Below are 21,208 nucleotides of genomic sequence, written 5' to 3' on the forward strand. Positions count from 1 at the left end.
CCAACCATCCACTAGGAAATATTTATTCCATTCATTTATTGTAACCAGATGGCTGGTGGGAAGAAAAAGTACCTTCAAAGTACACAATTTTAAAATAAGCAAAACTGGTGCTAATCAATGGCTTTGATTTTTGAGAGAAAGCCGTCCAATGAAGTTCACATAACTAACATTCACTTTAATCAGGTGAAACCTTTGAGCAGAGTATATTGGGTCTTCCTTCAAACAAGGTGTTCTATTTTATGGAGATGTTGAAAGGTACATGCCAGATCTTTAGTAAACATGAAAATAACATTAAAAGGGCAAATTCTAACTTGCATATCAAGTTTACATGAAAAAAATTTACATGCTTCTTAAGAAATAGCCCTTTGGCCAACAGGAAATACTGTTCAAAAATGGAAAATTGTTACTAAAAAGTTCTGAGTTAAGAGTCTGGCTCCTAATGTCCTACTTCTCCATAGCTCAAGTTCAGATATATAGATCTGGACTGGGTTGATGGCCTTAAGAATGTCAGTTTTGAAGGACTTGACACGAAGGACTCCTCAAATCTAGGATGAAAGCTCATCCGGTTTCAGCCTCTAAAATTGGCAATTACGTATTGCCAAGTAGAACACTTTCTGATGGATTTTTAATTTTAAGAGGCTAATAACCACTCAAAACATTCTGAAGCAATATAACATTTGATGTCTAAATGTTTTAAGTATAAATACAACAAACCATGCTATTAACCCAACATCTGTTTGTAAATGAGTAACTTTACCTGCTTTGGAGTCTTACTTTCTGTTAATGTGCAAACTTCACCATGCTAAGACTTCAGTAAATGTACGTGTAATTTTTTTAAACAGCAGCTTCGATGCAAACAATGTTTCCAGCAATGGTATTTGGGCTAACAAATCAATCTACAAAATACTCTCACTGTTGATGTTTATGGAATGAGGCTTTTCACAGCATTATTTTAGGTCATTAGTCAAAATAGTTACACAGTGAATGTACTGGAAAATCTACCGGGGCTCCTAACAGGAATGAAATCTTTGGACCTGTTCATCCTATACCTCCCGCCATTACTTCAACATGTATGTTAAGATGATGGCTTCTTAAAACTGGGAGAAAGGGATTTTTTGTAACTGGCAGGGGTTTGAATCAGAAGCCATTTTTTTAATGCTCAAAATTTTTCCTTAGGATTGTTAAGTTTCCTATAATGGTCACAATGTCCAAATGACCTAAGAGTCATTTGTATAGGAAATTTTCTTCCACAGTAATGTTTTTAGGTTATTGAGTATCAAAGAATGTTCCATTTCCATTTGATTTGCTGTGACTTTGAGAGCAATACAAGAATAAAGTTGCTTTTCCAATTCTTCCCGAATTTCACTTGGAGCACCACGCAGTAGGTAGTCTTTGAGTAACTGACAGGCTTTTGCTAAGTTTGGTTGTATCACTTCTGAAGTACACTTCATTGTACTCTGATCACAGCTAGTTCGACAATCTGTGCCATAAACACAGTCCAAATCAGACTCACAGTGACGATCCTTTATAAGTTCTTTCAGGTTTGTCTCTGGCACAATTTTTCTCATGTCCACCATTTTCAAATCATACTTATCATTATATCCTAGGTTTTTGGCACTAATATCACACATGAGAAAGTTTCCATAGGGGCCGTGGAAAACATCTTCCACAAATTCTAGAAGTCCTATGGCTATTTTAGCCTTTCTAGGCCATGATGGTGTGAACAACTGATCCATGCTTCTTCTGAACCCAGATGGAATAAAAAGTTCAATGACCCATGGAAGGCTTATTCCATAAAGAGAGGTATATTCAACACTTTCCATCACATAAAGATCACCACAGAATCCCATTAATTTGGGGGTATGTTCTTTATCTTGAAGTATCACCATGAGAAGAAATTCATTTAGCTGAAGAAGTGCCCATGCTGATTTTGCTTCTCCCAAGGAAACCTGGCCATCTTTGTCTCCATCAGCCACCGTCAAGATGAGATTAACCAGTTCAGAGAGATTTCCTTGGTCACCCAACTTTGCCTATAAAGGTAAGAATTTAGCTAAATATAGAAGGTTTGAAAAATACATCATATGTAATATACATACTTTATGGGGATTACCATGCTAAGTAATAATCTTGTTATTGAGTCTCCATAAAGGGACTTAACACATCTCCAAATATGATGCTTACTAAGTTAATTAGTATGTTTTACATAATTGTAGTACAACTCACTTCATTAAGTATATTTGTTTAAGGAATGGGCCACCCTAGCTCCCATTAGCCCCCCAGGCCCTGTTGATACAGTTATCCAACACACTAATTATTCTGTCTTATACATTTACTTGCAAAATTGTAGTGTAATGTGCTCATCTCCAAAGTTGATAAGGATCAACTGAAAATTATTTTATTTTGTAGTTGACAAATTGACAACTATTTTGTTCAAGTTGTATTGTTCCAGTGATGATGGTAAGTATTTCCCTGTGAAGGTTCTTAGGATAAAATAATCTGAAAATGTAAACTTAAAGATTTTGAGTGAAAATATGATAGCAATAAAAAAGAAAAATTCTTTCCAAAATTGTAAATTTTTTATCTTTTAATATATTTAATTTTCGTATTTCTTTAAATTTTTAAAAAATAATTTGCCATCAGGGCATGTATACTAATTTTAGCCCTTTCCCCAGCTTTTAAAAAATGTGTATCAGATACAGTGTCAAACTATAGAGCTGCTCACCTACTTAATGAACTCCCCTTTCATATCTGGACATTTTTAGCTATCATAAATAATGTAATGTAAACGTCCTCCACACATTTTGTTTGAATTGTTTTCTCAAGATGGAGTCCCTGATAGAAGTTAAAGAATAGCAACATTTTTATGGCTTAGGATGAGGTCTTGCCAACTCTTCCAGAAGAATGTACCACTTCACACTAGCAACATGTGAATGGATATACTTACTTTAAAGAGACTGTATACCATTTCTTTGAATTTCTGTACAGTAGTTCCCCTAGTTGGCTTATCAAATAGCACTATTTCTTTCCTTGGTTCCAATTCAGTCCCAAAATCAAGATGAAGTGCTTGTTCCATTTGACATTTCACAACACCTGGTAGATTACCCCAAATCCCTAAATACATCTATGTGAAAAAAGAACGACAAATTACTGTTTAGGCTGAGTAGAAAACTTTACCACTACTCTTCCTCTTATAAAAACACACCAACAAGTAATAAAACATTGAGATTTAGTGTTTTTCTGTAACTTCTAGGTTATAAAAGCAATGCATGCCTATATAAATATATTTTTGACCATGATCAATTTTATTTTTTCCAATTTTTTAATTGTAAAATATTAAAAACATAAAATTTACCATCTTAACCATTTTTAGTGTACAGCTCAATGGTATTAGATTCACAATGTTGTACAGCCATCACCACAATCCTTCTGCAGCACTCTTCATCTTGTAAAATTGAAACTCTATACCTATTAAATAATAACTCCCTGTTCCCCTCCCCTAGCCCCTGGCATGACCATTTTACTCTGTCTTTGTAATTTTGACTACTCTAACATCTCATACAAATGGAACCATACAAAATTTGTCTTTTTGTGACTGCCTTATTTCACTTAGCATTATGTTCTCAAGATTCATCCATACAGTAGCACGTGTCAGCATTTCCTCCTTTTTAAACTGAATAATAGTCCATTGTATGGATATAGCACATTTTGCATATCTATTCAACTGCTGATGGACACTTGGATGCTTCCACGTTTTAGCTATTGTGAATAATGGTGACCTGAACTTGGAGACTCTGCTTTCAATTTTTTTAGGTTTGTACCCAGAAGTGAAATCGCTGGATCATAAGAACAGTATATTTTTAATATTTTGAGGAACTGTTTTCTGCAGTGGCTATGCCATTTTACATTCACACCAACAGTGTACAAGGGTTCCAATTTCTCTCCATCCTTGTCAACACTTGTCAATTTCCATTTTTTGATAGTAGCCATCGTAATGGGTGTGAAGTGGTATCTCACCGTGATTTTGATTTGTATTTCCCTAATGATCAAGAGATGCTGAGCATCTTTTTATGTACTTATTGGCCATTTGCATATCTTTTTTTGAGAAATGCCTATTCAAGTCCTTTGTGCATTTTTAAATCTGGTGGTTTTTGTTGTTGAGTTTTAGGAGTTCTCTCTCTCTCTCCTTTTTTTTTTTTTTTAAGTAAACTCTATACACAACGTGGGGCACAAATTTATGACCTTGTGATCAAGAGTTACATGCTTTACCAACTGAGCCAGCCAGGTGCCCCAGGAATTCTCTATATATTCTAGATATTAATCCCTATTGGATATATGATTTGCAAATATTTTCTCTCATTCCGTAGATTTGATATTCTTTTGATGCACAAAATTTTTAAATTTTCATGAAGTGCAATTTGTCTCTTTTTCTTTTGTTGCTTGTGCCTTTGGTGTCAGAAGTAAGAAATCATTGCCAAATCCAATGTCATTAAGCTTTTACCCTACATTTTTTCTAAGAGTTTTATGGTTTTAGTTCTTACATTTAAGTCTTTGATCTGTTTTGACTTAATTTTTGCATATGGGTTAGGTAAAAGGGTCCCACTTTCTTCTTCTGCATGTGGACATCCAGTTTTCTCAGCACTGTTTGGTGAAAAGACAGTCCTTTCTCTATCAAGTGGTCTTAGCACTCTTGTCAAAAATAATTTGACCAAATATGTGAGGGCTTATTTCTGGGTTCTCTATTCTATTGATCTGTATGTCTATCTTCATTTCAGTACACATTGTTTTGATTACTGTAGCTTTGTAGTAAGTTTTGAAATCAGGAAGTATGAGTCCTCCAGCTCTGCAGTTATTTTTCACGATTGTTTTTCTATTTGGGGTCCTTTGAGATTCCGTATTAATTTTTGGGTGGGTTTTTATATTTCTGCAAAAAATGTCATCAGGATTTTGATAGGAATTTCACTGAATCTCTGTGTAGATCACTTTGGATAGTATTAACATCTTAACAATACTAAGTCCTCTAATCCATGAACGTGGGATATGTTTCCATTTGTTTATATCTTTAATTTCTTTCAGCAATGCTTCGACGTTTTCATTGTACAAGTCCTTCACCTCCCTGGTTAAGCTAATTCCTAAGTACTTTGTTCTTTTTGATGCTACTGTAAATGGAATAATGGAATGGTTTTTTTTTTTTTTCTTTTTTAAAAGAGTTAATGTATTTATTTGTGAGAGAGAGCATGAGCAGGGAGGAGAGGGAGAAGCTCCCCAAGAGCAGGGAGCCCAATGCGGGGCTTGGTCCCATTCATGACCTGAGCCGAAGGCAGACGCTTAACGGACTGAGCCACCCAGGAACACCAGAATGGTTTTCTTAATTTTCTTTGTGGATTATTCATTCTTACTGTATAGAAATACAACTTATTTTTGTGTGCTGACTTTGTTTCCAGCTACTTTGCTGAATTCATTTATCAGCTCTAACAACTTTTTCCTACATAAAAGGGTTTTCTACCCCCCATAAAAGGTTTCCTACTCCTTTTCCCTACAGAAAAGATCATGTCATCTGCAAACAGATATAATTTTACTTTTTCCTTTCTAATTTGGGTGCCTTTTAGTTCTCTTTCTTGTCTAACTGATTTGGCTAGAACTTCCAGTATTATGTTGATTGAATACAAGTGGCAAAAGTGGGCATCCTTGCCTTGTTCCTGATTTTAGAGGAAAAGCTTTCAGACTTTCACCACTGAATATGATATTAGCTATGGGTTTTTCATATATGGATTTTAATATGTTGAGGTAGTTGCCTTCTATTCCTATTTATTGAGTTTTTATCATGAAAGTATACTGAATTTTGTCAAATACTTTTCCTGCGTCAACTGAGATGATCCTGTTGGATTTTTTTTTCTTCATTCCGTTGATGTGTAGTGTATTAAAATGATTGACTTTTGTATGTTGAAACATCCCAGCATTCCAGGAATAAATCCCATTTGGTTGTGGTGTATGATCTTTTTTTTTTTTTTTTTTTAAGATTTTATTTATTTATTTGACAGAGAGAGAGAGACAGCCAGCAAGAGAGGGAACACAAGCAGGGGGAGTGGGAGAGGAAGAAGCAGGCTCCTAGGGGGGCAGGGAGCCCAATGCGGGGCTCGATCCCAGGACCCTGGGATCATGCCCTGGGCCAAAGGCTGCTGCTTAATGACTGAGCCACCCAGGCGCCCCTGGTGTATGATCTTTTTAATATGCTCAATTCGGTTTGGTAGTATTTTGTTGAGGATTTTGCATCAATGTACACAAAGTCTGTAGATTTCTTTCCTTGTGCAAGTGCCTTTATCTGGCTTGGTATCAGGGTAATGCTGGCCTCACAGAATGAGTCAGGAAGTATTTCCTCTTTTCAATTTTTTGGAAAAGGTTGAGAAGGATTTAAATGTTTGGGAGAATTCACCAGTGAAGGCAACAGGCTCAGGGCTTTTCTTGTTGGGAAACTCTTGATTACTCCTTCCTAGTTATAGGTCTATTCAGATTTTCTATTACTTGGTAAGCTTTCTGATTCTAGGAATTTGTCCATTTCATCTAGGTTATCTAACTTGTTGGTGCACAATTGTTCACAGTACTCTCATATAATCCTTTGTATTTCTGTAGAATCAGTAATGTCCCTGCTTCATTCCTGATTTTAATAATTTGAGCCTTCTCTTTTTTTCTTAGACCATCTAGCTAAAGGTTTGTCAATTTTGTTGATCTTTTCCAAGAACCAACTTGTGGTTTCATTGATTTTTCTCTATTGTTTTTCTAGTCTCCATTTCATTTATCTCTGCTGTAAACTGTATTATTTATTTCCTTCTGCTAGCTTTGGGTTTAGTTTGTTCTTTTTCAAGTTCCTTAAATTGTAAAGTTAGCTTGTTGATTTGATAACTTTCTTGTTTCTTAATGTAAGCATTTATAGCTATAAATACATTTTTTTTTAAAAGTCACATTACACAGAAAGATGAAAGGCAAAACTCTTTCGTTTCCATTTCCCTAATTCCATACCCCAGAATTAGTCACTGTTAATTAATATAAGATCCATAAGAGAAGTAATCTTAACTATCTTAATCATCACTGAACTCCTAATAACTAAACAATGTCTGGAATATACTGGGAATAAGGGATTAATAAACATCTGTTGGATGAATGAATCAAAGCATACAAAATCGAAGTATATAAAATTTCCTAATGCTCTGGTTCAAGAATTGTTTTAATAATGCTTTCACTTAAGGTAAAATTAGAGTGTACTATCATTCTGGAATGTTTATTCATAATGTCCATACCTGATTGTTGGGCTTGGTGGATAAGCATTTCCCAAAGTAAAGAGTTTCTGTAACACAAAGGCTATTACATGCAGGCCCATCAATAACTCCAGTCTTGTACTTGTCACACTAAAAACCAGGAAACAAAAAAGTAGTTAATAGAAAAATGTTTATAAAGAAAAAACATAATAAAGACAATGTAAGGAGATATCTGTATTCTTTAAGATGAAGTTCTATAATGAAAAGAACTCAGGCTCTGGATTGGACAGACGTGAATTTGAATCCAAGCTCTGTTCTTACCAGCTACATGATGATGAGAGATCTTGCTGGGACTAGGGTGTGCATAGAATTTGGAAGCTATTTTTCCCACTTAACGTGGTCTGAGGTGGTATGGTACCTGCTCTAAGATTAGAGACACTCTTTTAAAAAGTGGCTCTGGTTTTAAAATAAAAAATTAAAGTTTAAAATACCAAAATGTTGGGGCACCTGATTGTCTCAATCTGTTAAGCGTCTGCCTTAGGTTCAGGTCATGATCCCAGGGTTCTGGGATGGAACTCCCTGCTCAGTGGGGAGTCTGCTTCTCTCTCTCCCTCTGCCCCTCCCCCTCCACTCATTCTGTCTCTCACTTTCTCTCAAATAAATAAAATCTTTTTTAAAAATACCGAAATATTTAAAAATAACAAAATAAAATTACCTCTGTCATCTGGTCATCCTTGAGATCACCCAAAAACAAGAAAATAAAACACAAACTCCATCGTTGATAATGTACCACGGTAACCCTAAGGCACAATTGGTGAGGATGGCCTACCAAAATCAGTGAAAATTACACCAGAGTCCAGAGTATGTTGATATTAAACACCTGTTGTGACTTTATTCTCAGTGTTGGCATAGCACCAAAGAGGCGGTACGCCTGAGGAGCAGAACCGTCACCTGATTTACAGTGAAGGCTTAAGGGGCACAAGCTGTGGGAACTTTCAAGGACTCTGGCATCACGAAGTAGTGGGACAGGGCAGTGCTGAATGATAAATTCCTTAAAAACCTTACCTAACTTAGGGGCAGGCTGTTAATGAAATGGGTTGAGGGAGAGTATATTATGAGCATCTGCTGGGGAGATAATACTGGCTAAGCCAATCTGTGTGAGTATTTTTGTCTCTATGTTTCTCCTTTTTTCTCTTTCTCACACATGACCCACATACACACAAACTCTGGGCCATAGCAGCCTCACTGTTAGTACAATTCACTGCTCCAGTTGCTTCCCGCAAATAGCTGGTTGAGGAAGAACTCTTTTCATTCAATGAGTAGTAACCAAAGGAAGATAAGATCTATACAGCAAATCCACAAAAAAAAAAAAAAAAAAAAAGAGGAAAGGACATGAAAAGCTAATGTTATAAAAAGACATTTTCCAGAAAAATGTTGCCATGAAGCAGACCAAACATAATGCTGTGAATTCAAAGGACTTAATGAAACAGCTTAAAAAACAAGACGTCAAAGCAGAAGAAATGATGATGAGACAACAGAAGGAAATGTAAAATAAGCTAGCAGAAGTCAGAAAGGAAGAAAAGGAAAAAAAATCCTAGGTATTAAAACCACATTATAAGTGGGGGCAGGGAAAGAGGCAAAGGTGACAACACAGTTAGACTTCAATGAGGGCTAGGTTAAGAAAAGTGAGAAAATGGCAGTGGAAATTTAAAAAGAACTAAAAATAATTTGAGACAAAATTATAGATACAGAAGACAAAGGATATCCAGCATGTCCACACGAGGGAGAACAGAACAAGTAGAAACGAAAAAATATTCAAAGTAGAATTCAAGGCAACTTCATGTAAGTGAAAAGACTTTATAGATTGAAAGTGTCCCAAGAAAACTGACACAGAATGACCCTTGTGACCTATCCCATTGAATTTTACTAGACTTCAAAAATAAATAATCCTTTGAGAGTTCAGGCAAAAAGATCAAGGCACCTTTAAAGGAAAATAAATCAGATTGGCCTCAGATTTCTCCACGGCCACATCAATGGTAGATAATGGTGCAATGCCAGCAAAGTCTTTGAGAAAGAAAGTGTGACTTGCCTGGATTTTAATTTTTCATTTGTTAAAGGGGATATGAATAATACTTGACTTATAGCATAATTATGAAGGGGCCATCTGGCTGGCTCAGCTGGTAGAACATGTGACTCTTGATCTCAGGGTCATGAGTTCAAGCCTCATGTTGGGCATAGAGCTTCCTTAAAAAAATATAAATAATAAAATTATAGCATTATTATGAGGTAAAATGATAGAATAATGAGTACAGATCACCCGTGATTTTAGTAAATGCTCAACAGTGGGTACTATTATTTTACATATTTAAACTTTCAAGTAAAAGGCATCAATGTTTTTGAACATATAAGGATTAGAAAGTAGAACTCCCATTAATGTCTCTTAAAGAACTGCCAGAGAATGGATTTTAGGTAACCAAGACATGAACAGAGAACCTGAACGTGGAAGCCAGCTGAAATACCAGAATGGGATGAAAACAACCCTGGGAATCTACTTTGTAATAATTAATAAGATACCAGATAATTACTAGATGCTTATTATATGTCAGGCACTATTCTAGTGCTATACTTTGATTATCATGAAAACAAACCAGTGAGGTAGAAACTATTGTTACATACATTGTAAAAACAAGGAAACAATTATCTGTTAAGTAACTTGCTCCAAGGTCACACACCCAAAAAATGATAAAGACAAGATTCCAACCTAGGCAGTCTGGTTCCAGTTCTCATTCTCATAATAACTACTGTATATTAATAGTTCAGAATGTTAATATTATAAACTATACCAGTAAAAGTAATAAAATTAACGAAAACCAAGAAGGGAAGATATAAGAAGACAGAGGAAGGCAAAAGGATTGATCTCTTTATCTTTAATATTCAAGGTCAAAAGATAACATTTACATCTTATAAATCAAATAACAGAGACAGAAGTATATTCAGAAGTATACCAATGATCACTAGAAGAACTAATAATAATAATGAGTTGATTAAAACTAGGTGGAGCAAAGGAGATGAGATGAATGGAATTATAATTTTGTCACTGCTTATAGCAAGTATACTTGGTCTAAAGAAATAGAGGATAAAGTACACTTTTAAAAGTTACATTATAAAAAGCTAAACACTAGAAGAGCTAAATAGAGAATACAAACCTTAGTTATCAGAAAGAACACACATAAAACAAATATACACCATCTAGAGAAAGATACAAACCAAATGAATCCTTAAAAACAGAAAGTAGGTCATAAAATGTGCTACACAACTAAGTCATATCTTTAAATGTCAGTGGGATAAGCTCATCTACTGAAAGAAAAATATCCTCAGAAAACAGTGTCAAAAAAGTTGAAAATAAAGGACAGTACAGGTATACTAGGCAAATGCAAGGAAAACACAATTAAGTCGCAATCTTATACCAGATGAGGTTCAAGTCAGAGGTGGGAAAGCATTAAAAAAGATTGGGGAAAAAAAGTCTCTTTATAATGATAAAACATACAATCCATAACAAAGATATTACATTCATGAGTTTCTATAAGGCAAGTAAAGTAGAATTAAAATTCATTAAGCAAAATCTATAAGAAATAGAAAAAGAAATAAACAAAGAGGCATTAGAGTAGGAGACCCTAGTTCACTTTATTCTTAGTCCATGACAGATCAAGAAGTCTATGAAAAAAGGATATAGAAGAACTAAAAACCCTGACTAATAAAGTAGATCTAAATGCCTTGAGAACAGACTTTTCAAATGCCCATGGAACACTTACAAAATTAGACCAAAGCCTTAATACATTCCACTTAGTAGAAATGGCAGAAACAGTATTCTCCAATCACAATATGATAAAACTTAGAATTAACAAAACATCTATCCATACATAATTAAATGTTATTTTAATTCTTGAAAGTCCAAATTGAAATTTTCAGTATCTAGGAACTAATAATAACTGAAACTGAACAAAAACTCAAAACAAAAGTAATGATAAAATCAAAGAACTTAAAGAAGAACACCATCTTAATTATGTTAATAAAAAGCAAAGAACAAAACAAATTAATTAAAAATTCAAGAAATTAGAAAAAAATTAATCCAAAGAAAGCAGAAAGAAGGAATTAACCAATACAAAATAACAATACAAGGTTATGGTATGTTCCTGTAGTTGCAAGAATTTCTCTGTCCTTCATCTCCCAAACTTTGCTTTAGATCTCTTGCTCTTTTCTGGTTTTTGCAATTACCTTTTGATGGTTCTTCATCAGAATTCTCCTTGTCTGTCTGGTTCCCTCAGTCTGATGACATGATGCTGCTCACAGATCAATCTTGCCCAGCTCTGGTTCTTGGAATCGTGAAACCTATTCAACGGCCAACACTGGGCTTCTCTTGTGTGGGATAGGGATTGTGGATAATTTCTTGAGCCCTTCGTTTTGGGGGCTTAAATTTTTCATTGATCCCAAGGAAATAGCCAAAGCACAGTCAGGTCAGTTAAGTACTCAATTCTTGAAGAGGCCCTCCTACCAACACTTTCTACAGCTTGCTGTGAGGATAAGGATAGCCATAGTAGAGACGGAGAGCCCTGCCCATGTGAAGAAGTAAGTGCCAACACCCAGAAGCTGTTGCTCTTCAGCTGTCACTACCAGAGAAGTTCCTGGGGAAGCCCTGACCATGCCAGGTCTCTCCTGCAGACCTGGCTGTAACCAAGAACATGAGGTTTCATTTTCATAGGAGGAGCAGAGCAATCTATTTCCTAGACTCAAGTTTGAGGGGGACCACATGGCAGATGCTCAATACTTTCTTCCCCAGCTCAACCTCTAGAGATTTTTAAGGAATGCAGAACCATCTGTTTGGTATCTTTGCTTGTAATAGATGGCCAGCAATTTCCCTGGCATGTGTCTTCACTGAGGCAAAGGCGGTGGGAGTTCTGAGGCCTTACTCAGGAGCTGGAGTGAAACCTCCTAGAGGTACAGGTTAGAGTTTCTAGTGAATTTAGATCACATAGACCATGTCCTCTGACCACAAAGAAATAAGAAATCAACAATAAAAATAATGTAAACATAAACACAGACATGTTAAGAAACTAAAAAGCACATTCCTAAATATTTTGTAGATTAAAGGAGAAATCACAATGCAGAATATTTAGAACTGAACAGCAACAAAAGTATACATAATAAAACTTGTGAGATGCAGCTAAAGCAGTTCTTAGAGGGAAATTTACAGCTTTAAATGCAATGATGAAAAACCAACTGACTGAATATAAATAGTAAGCACTCAACTAAAGAGGCTTAAAAAGACCCCAATAATACAGAGTAAACCTCCAAAAGAAGTAGAAAAAAAAAAAAGAAGAAATAAAAAAAGAGATCAATAATACCAAAAACTAGTTCTTTGAAAACTTTAACACAGGAGATAAACCTTTAACAAGACTGATCATGAGAAAAAGAGAAGGCACAAATAACGATTATTAGGAAAGAAAAGGGTAGTGATAGTGAATAATATAAACGACACTATGGCAATACATTTGAAATGAATAATTTTTCTAGAAAAATAGAAACAATATAAAATTATGCAAGAAGAAATAGAAAATCTGAATAAAACCAGTAAACATTTAAAAATTGAATCCATAACGAAAAATCTTTCCCTCTAAAAACAGCAGGTCAAGGTACAGTCTGGGAGGCCCTCAGGTGCCAGCCAGGATGTAGTACTGTTTGTAAGTGGAAAATGGGTAACAACGCAAATGACCACTAACAGGAGAATGGCTGAATAAAATGAAGTGTATTTACTATGAAATACTATAGTAATTAAAATGAAAGAACTCAGGCTTGGGGAACGCTCTTGCGCTGTTGGTGGACATGCAAACTGCTTCAGCCACTCCGAAGAACAGTATGGAGGTTCCTCAAAAAGTTAAAACTAGAACTACCCTACGATCCAGCAATTGCACCACTAAGTATTTACTCAAAGGATACAAAAATACACATTTGAAGGAGGACAGGCACCCTGATGTTTATAGCACATTATCAACAATAGCCAAACTATGGAAAGTGCCCAAATGTCCACTGACTGATGAATGGATAAAGAAGATGTATGTGCACGTGCATGTGTGTGTGTGTGCAGACACACACACATATATATAATTATATATGTATACATATATACATGTATACATTATACATATGATGGAATATTATTCAGCCCTCAAAAAGAATGAAATCTTGCTATTTGCAACGACAGGGATGGAGCTACAGTGTATTATGCTAAGCAAAATAAGTCAATCAGAGGAAAATACCGTGTGATTTCACTTATATGTGGAATTTAAGAAACAAAATGGAAGAACATTCAGGAGGGGGAAAGGAGAGAGAGGAAAACAAATCATGAGAGACTCAACTACTGAGAACAAACTAAGAGTTGATGTAGGGAGGTGGGTGAGGGATGGGATAGATGGGTAGTGGGTATTAAGGAGGGCACCTGTTAGGAAGAGCATTGGTGTTATATGTAAATTATGAACCACTGAACTCTACTCTTGAAACCAATATTAAACTATCAGATGTCAACTAACTAGAATTTAAATTTTAAAAAAAGAAAGAGCTTAAGGTTACATAGATCAACATGGAAAAATGCTGAAAACAATGTAAAGTAGAAAAAGTTACAAAATGATATGTGCAGTTTAGTATCATTAATTCAAGTTTAGAAACATACAAAGCAATGCTATATATTGTTTATGTACCCATATGTACATGGTGAAAGTATGAAAACATGATGGTAGGACTCACATCAAATTCAAGAGGTGGTTACCCCTGGGGAGGAGGGAGGAGAATATCAGGGAGGATACAGAGAGCTTCAATTGTACCTGCCATGCTTTTTTCTTTTAAAAAGGAAGCAAATGTGGCAAAAGCTTGCTACCTAGATGGTAAGTACATGGGTATTTGTCATATTGTTTTCTATGTGTCAACATTACTCTAAGAGCTTTTTGTGTTTATCTCTTTAATCTTTACAACCTCCCTAAAAATAGATACTACCATCATCTCCATTTTATTGATAAGGAAACTAAGGCAAGAGAGGTTAAGATATTTGCAGAGCAGGTTAGTGGTGGTGCTGGAATCTGAAGCCAGAATATCTGCCGGCAGAGCCTGTGCTTTTAATTAGCCATTGAGGTAAAAGCACCAGAATTACTTAATCTTGGAGAGGAGCACGTGGAGCAGGTTTAATAACGCCTGGGTCGGATGCTCGTCCACAGTGTTCCTACTAAGGGGCTCTGGTCACTTTCATTCCCTCTGCACAAGCAACTCAACGTAGGGACAGGACTTTCATCTTTGTTTCCTTAGGACTTGCATAATGCCTGACACATAATTAAATGTGCATAAAAAGTACTTGCCGAAAGAATGAATAAATGAACTGTATTCTGGGTATTTATGCAGAAATAGCACATTCTATTATGAACAGCTTCTGGAATAGGACTTAAAGAGCTATTTGCTTCAAATGTCCTGATCTTTGGCTCCTGAATCTAGAGGAACACTCTACTATAACCCGGCCCCAGGTAAAGATTTAGACGTGGCCCTTTCTACAACACCCATCTTCCAGTGGATAATCTTGAGACTGTGTATTTCCTTCCTGATCCTACATCCTTCCTCCCTTCTTTCCTTATATTCCCAAATCTAATATCATTTACGTTCATGTTATCCTCCCTGGTGGAAAGTAAGATGATTCAAAGGCAGAGCCAAGGTCATATTCATCTTTGAACCTCCCCTTTCTAGCACACAGAAAAGAGTTTAGTATTTTAAGTGTTCAGTAAATGTTTATCAAATAACCATGATTTTATTATTATGATGATGTATGTTAGTCACCATACAGTAAGTACATCATTAGTTTTTGATGTAGTGTTCCATGATTCATCAAATAACCATGATTAAAAAAACATAGTAGTTTTGATTTTAAACCTTACTGGGGATAAAATTAATACTTTTCCATAATGCATTAAATGTTTTAAAAAAAGAATAAATTAGTATCTTATTGGTAAACCGTTAAGCAGTAAAGACAAGTCTGACATTCAGCTACAAGAATCAGATTCCTGTTTTGAACTAAGGCCTCAAGCCAACCCTGCATCAGAGAGGCAGTCACAAAGAACAGGCTCTTCAACTTGTGGCTTCCATCACAAACCAAAGGCAAAGTTCCCATGTGCTTATATGAAAAGTATGGTTGGCCACATACAGTTTTGTTTGTTTTTTTCAGGCATGGCCATACAAACAAACTATAATCACTTTTGGTAATCCTATCTCCTAAATAAAAAGACACAGATTATAAAGAAATTCAACTTTACAACAGGATACTCAGCAGAAAATATTAAAGTTTTTTCCTGTCCTGTGATTTTATTACTAGGAGGATTCTAGGCACATCCTGCCTTTGTTTGCACATACCTGGCAGTACCAGGAGATGGCACTCTTTAGCTACATTTTACAAAACCCTTTGGCGCCGAAGGGGTCATTTCATGAACTGTGGAAACTGTACCTCAAGGGGCAATAACAACGAACAGATGTATAAGTACTAGGTTTTAAATCATTTTCTGAGATCCGTGTTCTAAAAATGTATTTTAGACAATCTTGCCAATTTTTCCTTAGGAAAAAACAGCCGACTTGGGTTGCCTGAAAATTCTCCAAGTCTAGTCAGCACCCTTTCCAATTCTCCACATCCGCTATTTTAATCTTCACCATTCTCTGCACTCTCACTGCATCGTCAACCTCTCTCTTTCCCCCTCTTTCCTGAATTCTTTCTCTCAGCCATTAACTGTGCTCATCACACACCCTTTTCCTCTCCCTACATGCATGCATTTGCACACACACACAAGATCCTTCTCCGTGCTCTCCTTCCCTTCTGTTACAACGTCTGTAATTCACTTTAAAATTCTTCAGCAGACACAGTGTGATGTTTGTGTGTTTGTAGTCCAGGAAGGTACAGGGCTCCGCAAGAGTCCTCATCAGGTGATAAAGCAGCACACACTCCGAGGCGACTACTGCACATGTTTCTGCTGTCCGTATCTTAATCAAGACGGTCCATTCCTGGGATTTTGTTAATTAGCAAATTAGGATCATATTGGTGAAATTTTTAGCTCGTTGAATATCACAGTGAATGTTAGAAATGGACCGAGTGTGGCAACCAAATTATTTCCTTAATATCCTTCGAAACTCTTTCTTCTCCTCCATTCCCATCACCAATGCCATGGTTTAAGCCCCGCCTGCTTTGTGCCTGGATTACTGTAACAACCATAAAACTGGTCTCCCTGCCTATGATGCCCCCTATCCAACCTACCCACCCTCCACAACTGATGAAATTCTTCTAAAACATTTATCTGACTACTTGCTTCCCTACTTAAGGGGCACCCGGGTGGCTCAGTTGGTTAACTGCCTGTCCTGGGACCAGAGTCCTGGGATTGAGCCCCATGTAGGGCTCACTGCTCAGTGGAGAACCTCATTCTCCCTCTCCCTGCCATCTCCCCGCCCCTCGCCGCCCCTGGCTTATGCTCTGACCCCTTGCTCTCTCTCAAATAAATACATAGATCTTAAAAAAAAAAAAGAAAGAAAAGAAAAGAAAATTTCTATTGACTTTGTACTGCCCTGAGGATAAAAGGCAAACTCCTTAACAGGACGTACGTGGGCTTTTATGGTTTTGACTGTGCTAATGTGACCTCAGTAAACTGCTCCTCACGCTCTCTGCTTTAGCCAGGCGCTTCCTGGAACATAGCATTCTTTCCTATCTTTGTATCTATGCACATGCCTCCTTCTGCTTGTAATGTTCTAGCCTTCAAAATCCAGTTAAGATACAACCTCTTCCAGAAAGTCTTCTAGGATGTTCTTGGTTAGACTGCCCAGTGAAATATTGCATGGGACATACTTATATTGAAAAATTAGTTGCTTATTGGCAATACTTGGGATATACTTATACTCAAAATATAAACTCATTGTTTGTTTTAAATTAAAATTTAACTGGGCATCCTGTTTTTGTGTTTGTCTGTTTTGCTAAATTTAGCAACCCTACTCCCAGTCTCAATTATGTACTTCTTGTTTATTTTTCCATATCCTCTACTAGTCTGTAAGCATGTTCAGGGTGGGGACATGTCTTATCTCTGTATCTGGCAGTTCTAGCAAGCGCTGGTAAGCACATAACTAAAATAACATGGTGTTTTATACTGTTGGTTTGTTTCTTCTAAACTGGCTTTAACCCTTAGTCTCTTTACTGCTTCTCAGAATTATGCTCATAGTAACAAGACCACCTGTTTCAGAATTACAGTGACCATCACATAAGAGTGCAATGTAACACACAAATGACACCAGAAATGCTACTATAACCAGTAACATTATTCTTAGAATAGGGCTTATGTTTGTTAAGATTTGAAATAAACTTGTTTAGTAAATATTTTTCTGTAAATTCACCAAGAAGAGATTGGTAATCTAACTGAAATTGGCATAAAAGAAAATGATACTTTTCCTAATAGGAAAAGGAAAAAGGAAAAAATTAAACTTATACTCTGGAAAAGGAAAAAAAATAAGGAAAAAATTAAGCTTATCCTCTGAAAACAGGACGTTCCAAGTAGATTCATCTCATATATTTTAAGAACAGAGGATAATAGCACAAAATGAACCTCCAGAGTCAAATAATAATTTCGGTCCTAAGCAAATGCAAAGCTAAGTGAAATAATTATGTATTACTATCTAATTAAAACTATAGTTCTAAATATTACTAAATTTAGTATATGTTAAGCTACTTGCTTTTTGTTTTTTCTTTTAAGATTTTATTTATTTATTTGACAGAGAGAGACAGCAAGAGAGGGAACACAAGCAAAGGGAGTGTGAGAGGGAAAAGCAGGCTTCCCACAGAGCAGGGAGCCCAATTCAGAGTTTGATCCCAGGACCCTGGGATCATGACCTGAGCTGAAGGCAGACGCTTAATGGCTGAGCCATCCAGGTGCCCCTAAGCTAGTTGTTTTAACCAACAAACCATTATCTCTAGAAATTAGATCTTGAAAGAGACTGTAATAAAATTTAGGGGCTCTTTCATTTTTTATTGCTTCCAAGTTATATATATATATATATATTTTTTTTATTCGACAGAGATAGAGACAGCCAGCGAGAGAGGGAACACAAGCAGGGGGAGTGAGAGAGGAAGAAGCAGGCTCATAGCAGAGGAGCCTGATGTGGGGCTCGATCCCATAACGCTGGGATCACGCCCTGAGCCGAAGGCAGACGCTTAACCGCTGTGCCACCCAGGCGCCCCTATTGCTTCCAAGTTATAAAGCATGTGCTCTCTCTCTAAAGAAAAAAGAAAAGAAAAGAAAAAAGAAAAGGGGTGCCTTGGGTGGCTCATTTGGTTAAGCATCCGACTCTTGATTTCTACTCAGGTCATAATTTCAGGGTAGTGAGATGATGCCCCATGTCAGGCTCCATGCTGGGCCTGGAGCCTGCTTCAGATTTTCTCTCCTTCTGCCCCTCCCCCCCCATCCCCTACTCTCACTCTTTCTCTCTCTCTCTCAAATGAATGAATGAATGAATAAAGCATATGCTCATGTAACGCAGAAGTTCACTAGAATGGCAGTGAGTGATTCCTCATTATTATCCAGATAGAACCTCAAAACAAACAGTCTCAATCATACAGGAACATGCCAGAAATATCATTACTAAACAATGTTGTCCTGAAAATTGTATAGAAGAAAACTTTCTCTCCCTCCTCCCTACTCTATTTTTCTTTTTTAAAGAACCCAGCAAACTACACAAATGGTGCAAAATTTCTTTATGGTTAGGCACCAAATAGGATTTGCTGAAATAATGAGTGAATCAGTGATTTCTATAATCAGAGAAAATGTACAATGAATTATACAACATATTATAATTAGCTGGGTGGATAAAAGAAAAAAAGCACAACCGGAAAAAAATAGATCCTTCCAAGCACATCTAATTAGGGTTAGTTAGTGGTTGCCCTCAGTTTCAGAGAAAGCTGCCTTTAAACAAAGAAGAGCAGAACACAGTTCTCAGTGTTCACAACTCCCACAAGTTAACCTTGGCTTCCCAAGATACACCACCCCCACTGTATTTCCTTCTCAAAGTTTAAAAGCCTAGTATTTAAAAGGCTATTATGCATTTCACTGGAATCAAGCTCTAAATAATGGATGTGACAGTGGAAAGTATACTTTTATTAAAAACTGAACATAAGAAACTTTAATTCAAACTGTAAATCAATGTACAGCGTACAGAATTAATTCCAGTTTTGGTTACTAGCTTCCTGGAAGCTTAGATAAGTTAAGAATCCCATTAACCTTATAATACCTTTTAATAAAAATTATCCATTGGTTGAGAAAACATCTCAGGTAAATAATACTAATGTTCTATAGTGATTTCCAATGCTGAAATTATGAGAAATATGCTTGATTACTAAATTAGACTAATTCACACAGAGTACATAATTTATATGAAATACATATCTGATTTGATCAACATTCTAAATTTGTTTTTAAAACTTACTATAAAAAGACAAAAGAAGAAGATATGTTATAATTTATAGGCAGCCAAATAGCCCACCAACCAAGGCTATGGTTTAGTGGTTACTAGCATGGTTCTGGGAATTCTCAGATCTAAAGTTAGTCAGCAAATTGCTCTTGGGGATAAAAGTGCTTAAGCAAGCTTGGTTTGTAATTAAAAGGAGAAAGATGCTCCTTGAGAGCCTATCCAAATTCTTTCTATTCACTAAGGCCTACAGAAATTCTATGTCCTCTATGAAGCCTTTCTTTGCTATTTTACCCACAGTGATCTCTGTGTTCATTGAAGCCTTCTTTCTTTAAATTTGTGTAGTACAAATTTCTGGTACAAACTAAACCACTTTAATCTGATCTGATGGTCTTTGGATGCATCAGCTTGGCTAGGCTACAGTCCCCAGTTAATAAAGCAAACAATAATCTAAGTGTTGCTGTGAAGGTTTTTTAGATGTAACTGAAGTCCATGATCAACTGACTTTAAAAAAAAAAGTTTCATTTATTTATTTGACAGAAAGAGAGAGAGAGAACAAGCAGGGGGAGCAGCAGGTAGAGGGAGAGGGGGAAGCAGGCTCCCTGCTGAGCAGGGAGCCCAATGTGGGACTCGATCCCAGGACCCTAAGATCATGACCTGAGCTGAAGGCAAATGCTTAACGGACTGAGCCACCCAGATGCCCCCATGGTCAACTGACTTTAATGAGAGATTATCCTAGATAATCTGGGTGGGCCTGATTCAATTAGTTGAAGGGATTTAAGAGAATTACTGAGGCTCCCACGATGAAGAAGAAATGCTGTCTGTGGGGAGCAGCTTCAGCCCATGCCCAAGAGGTCCGGCCTGTCCTCGACAGCCTACCCTATGGATTTCAGCCTCATCTAGCCAGCTCCCACAACTGGGTAAGCCAATTCCTTGCAATAAATCTCTTTTTTAAAAATTGCAATATAACTGACATATAACATTATCTTAGTCTAAGGTGTACAACATAACGATTTGATATTTGCATACATTGTGAAATAATCGCCATAGTACGTCTAGTTAACATCCATTACCATGCATAGTTACAAAATGTTTTTTTCTTGTGATAACTTTTAAGATCTACTTTCTGAGCAACTTTCAAATATACAATACAATGGACTTAACAGCAAGTCAATGAAATGAAGTCACTTACTCAAAGTCATACAGTACGCCACAAGAAAGGGTAAGTCTGGTGCTTGTACAATGGACTTAACAGCAAGTCAGTGAAATGAAGTCACTTACTCAAAGTCATACAGTACACCACAAGAAAGGGTAAGTCTGGTGCTTCGACTCCAGCCTAGTATTTTTATCAGTAGATTAACATGATATGGTTGAGTTAGTTATAATCAAGAAGTTCTCCTTCACTATGCAAGATTTCAAAATGTACACGGCATGACTAAATTAAT

The 21,208-nt window shown here is 36.4% G+C and overlaps 1 protein-coding gene across 3 annotated transcripts in view; it reads right to left on the reverse strand.

Moving 5' to 3' along the window:
- Positions 1–19: 19 nt before the first annotated feature.
- DIPK1A (divergent protein kinase domain 1A) overlaps positions 20–21,208 on the reverse strand; it is a 104,815-nt gene continuing 83,626 nt past the window's right edge. For all 3 annotated transcript variants that reach the window (XM_019798276.2, XM_002917938.4, XM_034653912.1), the window contains exons 3-5: positions 7,293–7,400; positions 2,945–3,121; positions 20–2,030 (exon numbers count right to left, since the gene is read on the reverse strand). In XM_019798276.2, coding sequence (XP_019653835.1) covers positions 1,218–2,030; positions 2,945–3,121; positions 7,293–7,400 — 1,098 coding nt within the window. In that variant the 3' untranslated portion in view covers positions 20–1,217. The remainder of the gene's footprint in view (positions 2,031–2,944; positions 3,122–7,292; positions 7,401–21,208) is intronic.

This window comes from Ailuropoda melanoleuca, chromosome 2 (assembly GCF_002007445.2).
Source record: "Ailuropoda melanoleuca isolate Jingjing chromosome 2, ASM200744v2, whole genome shotgun sequence".
In the NCBI taxonomy this organism is placed as follows: domain Eukaryota; kingdom Metazoa; phylum Chordata; class Mammalia; order Carnivora; family Ursidae; genus Ailuropoda; species Ailuropoda melanoleuca.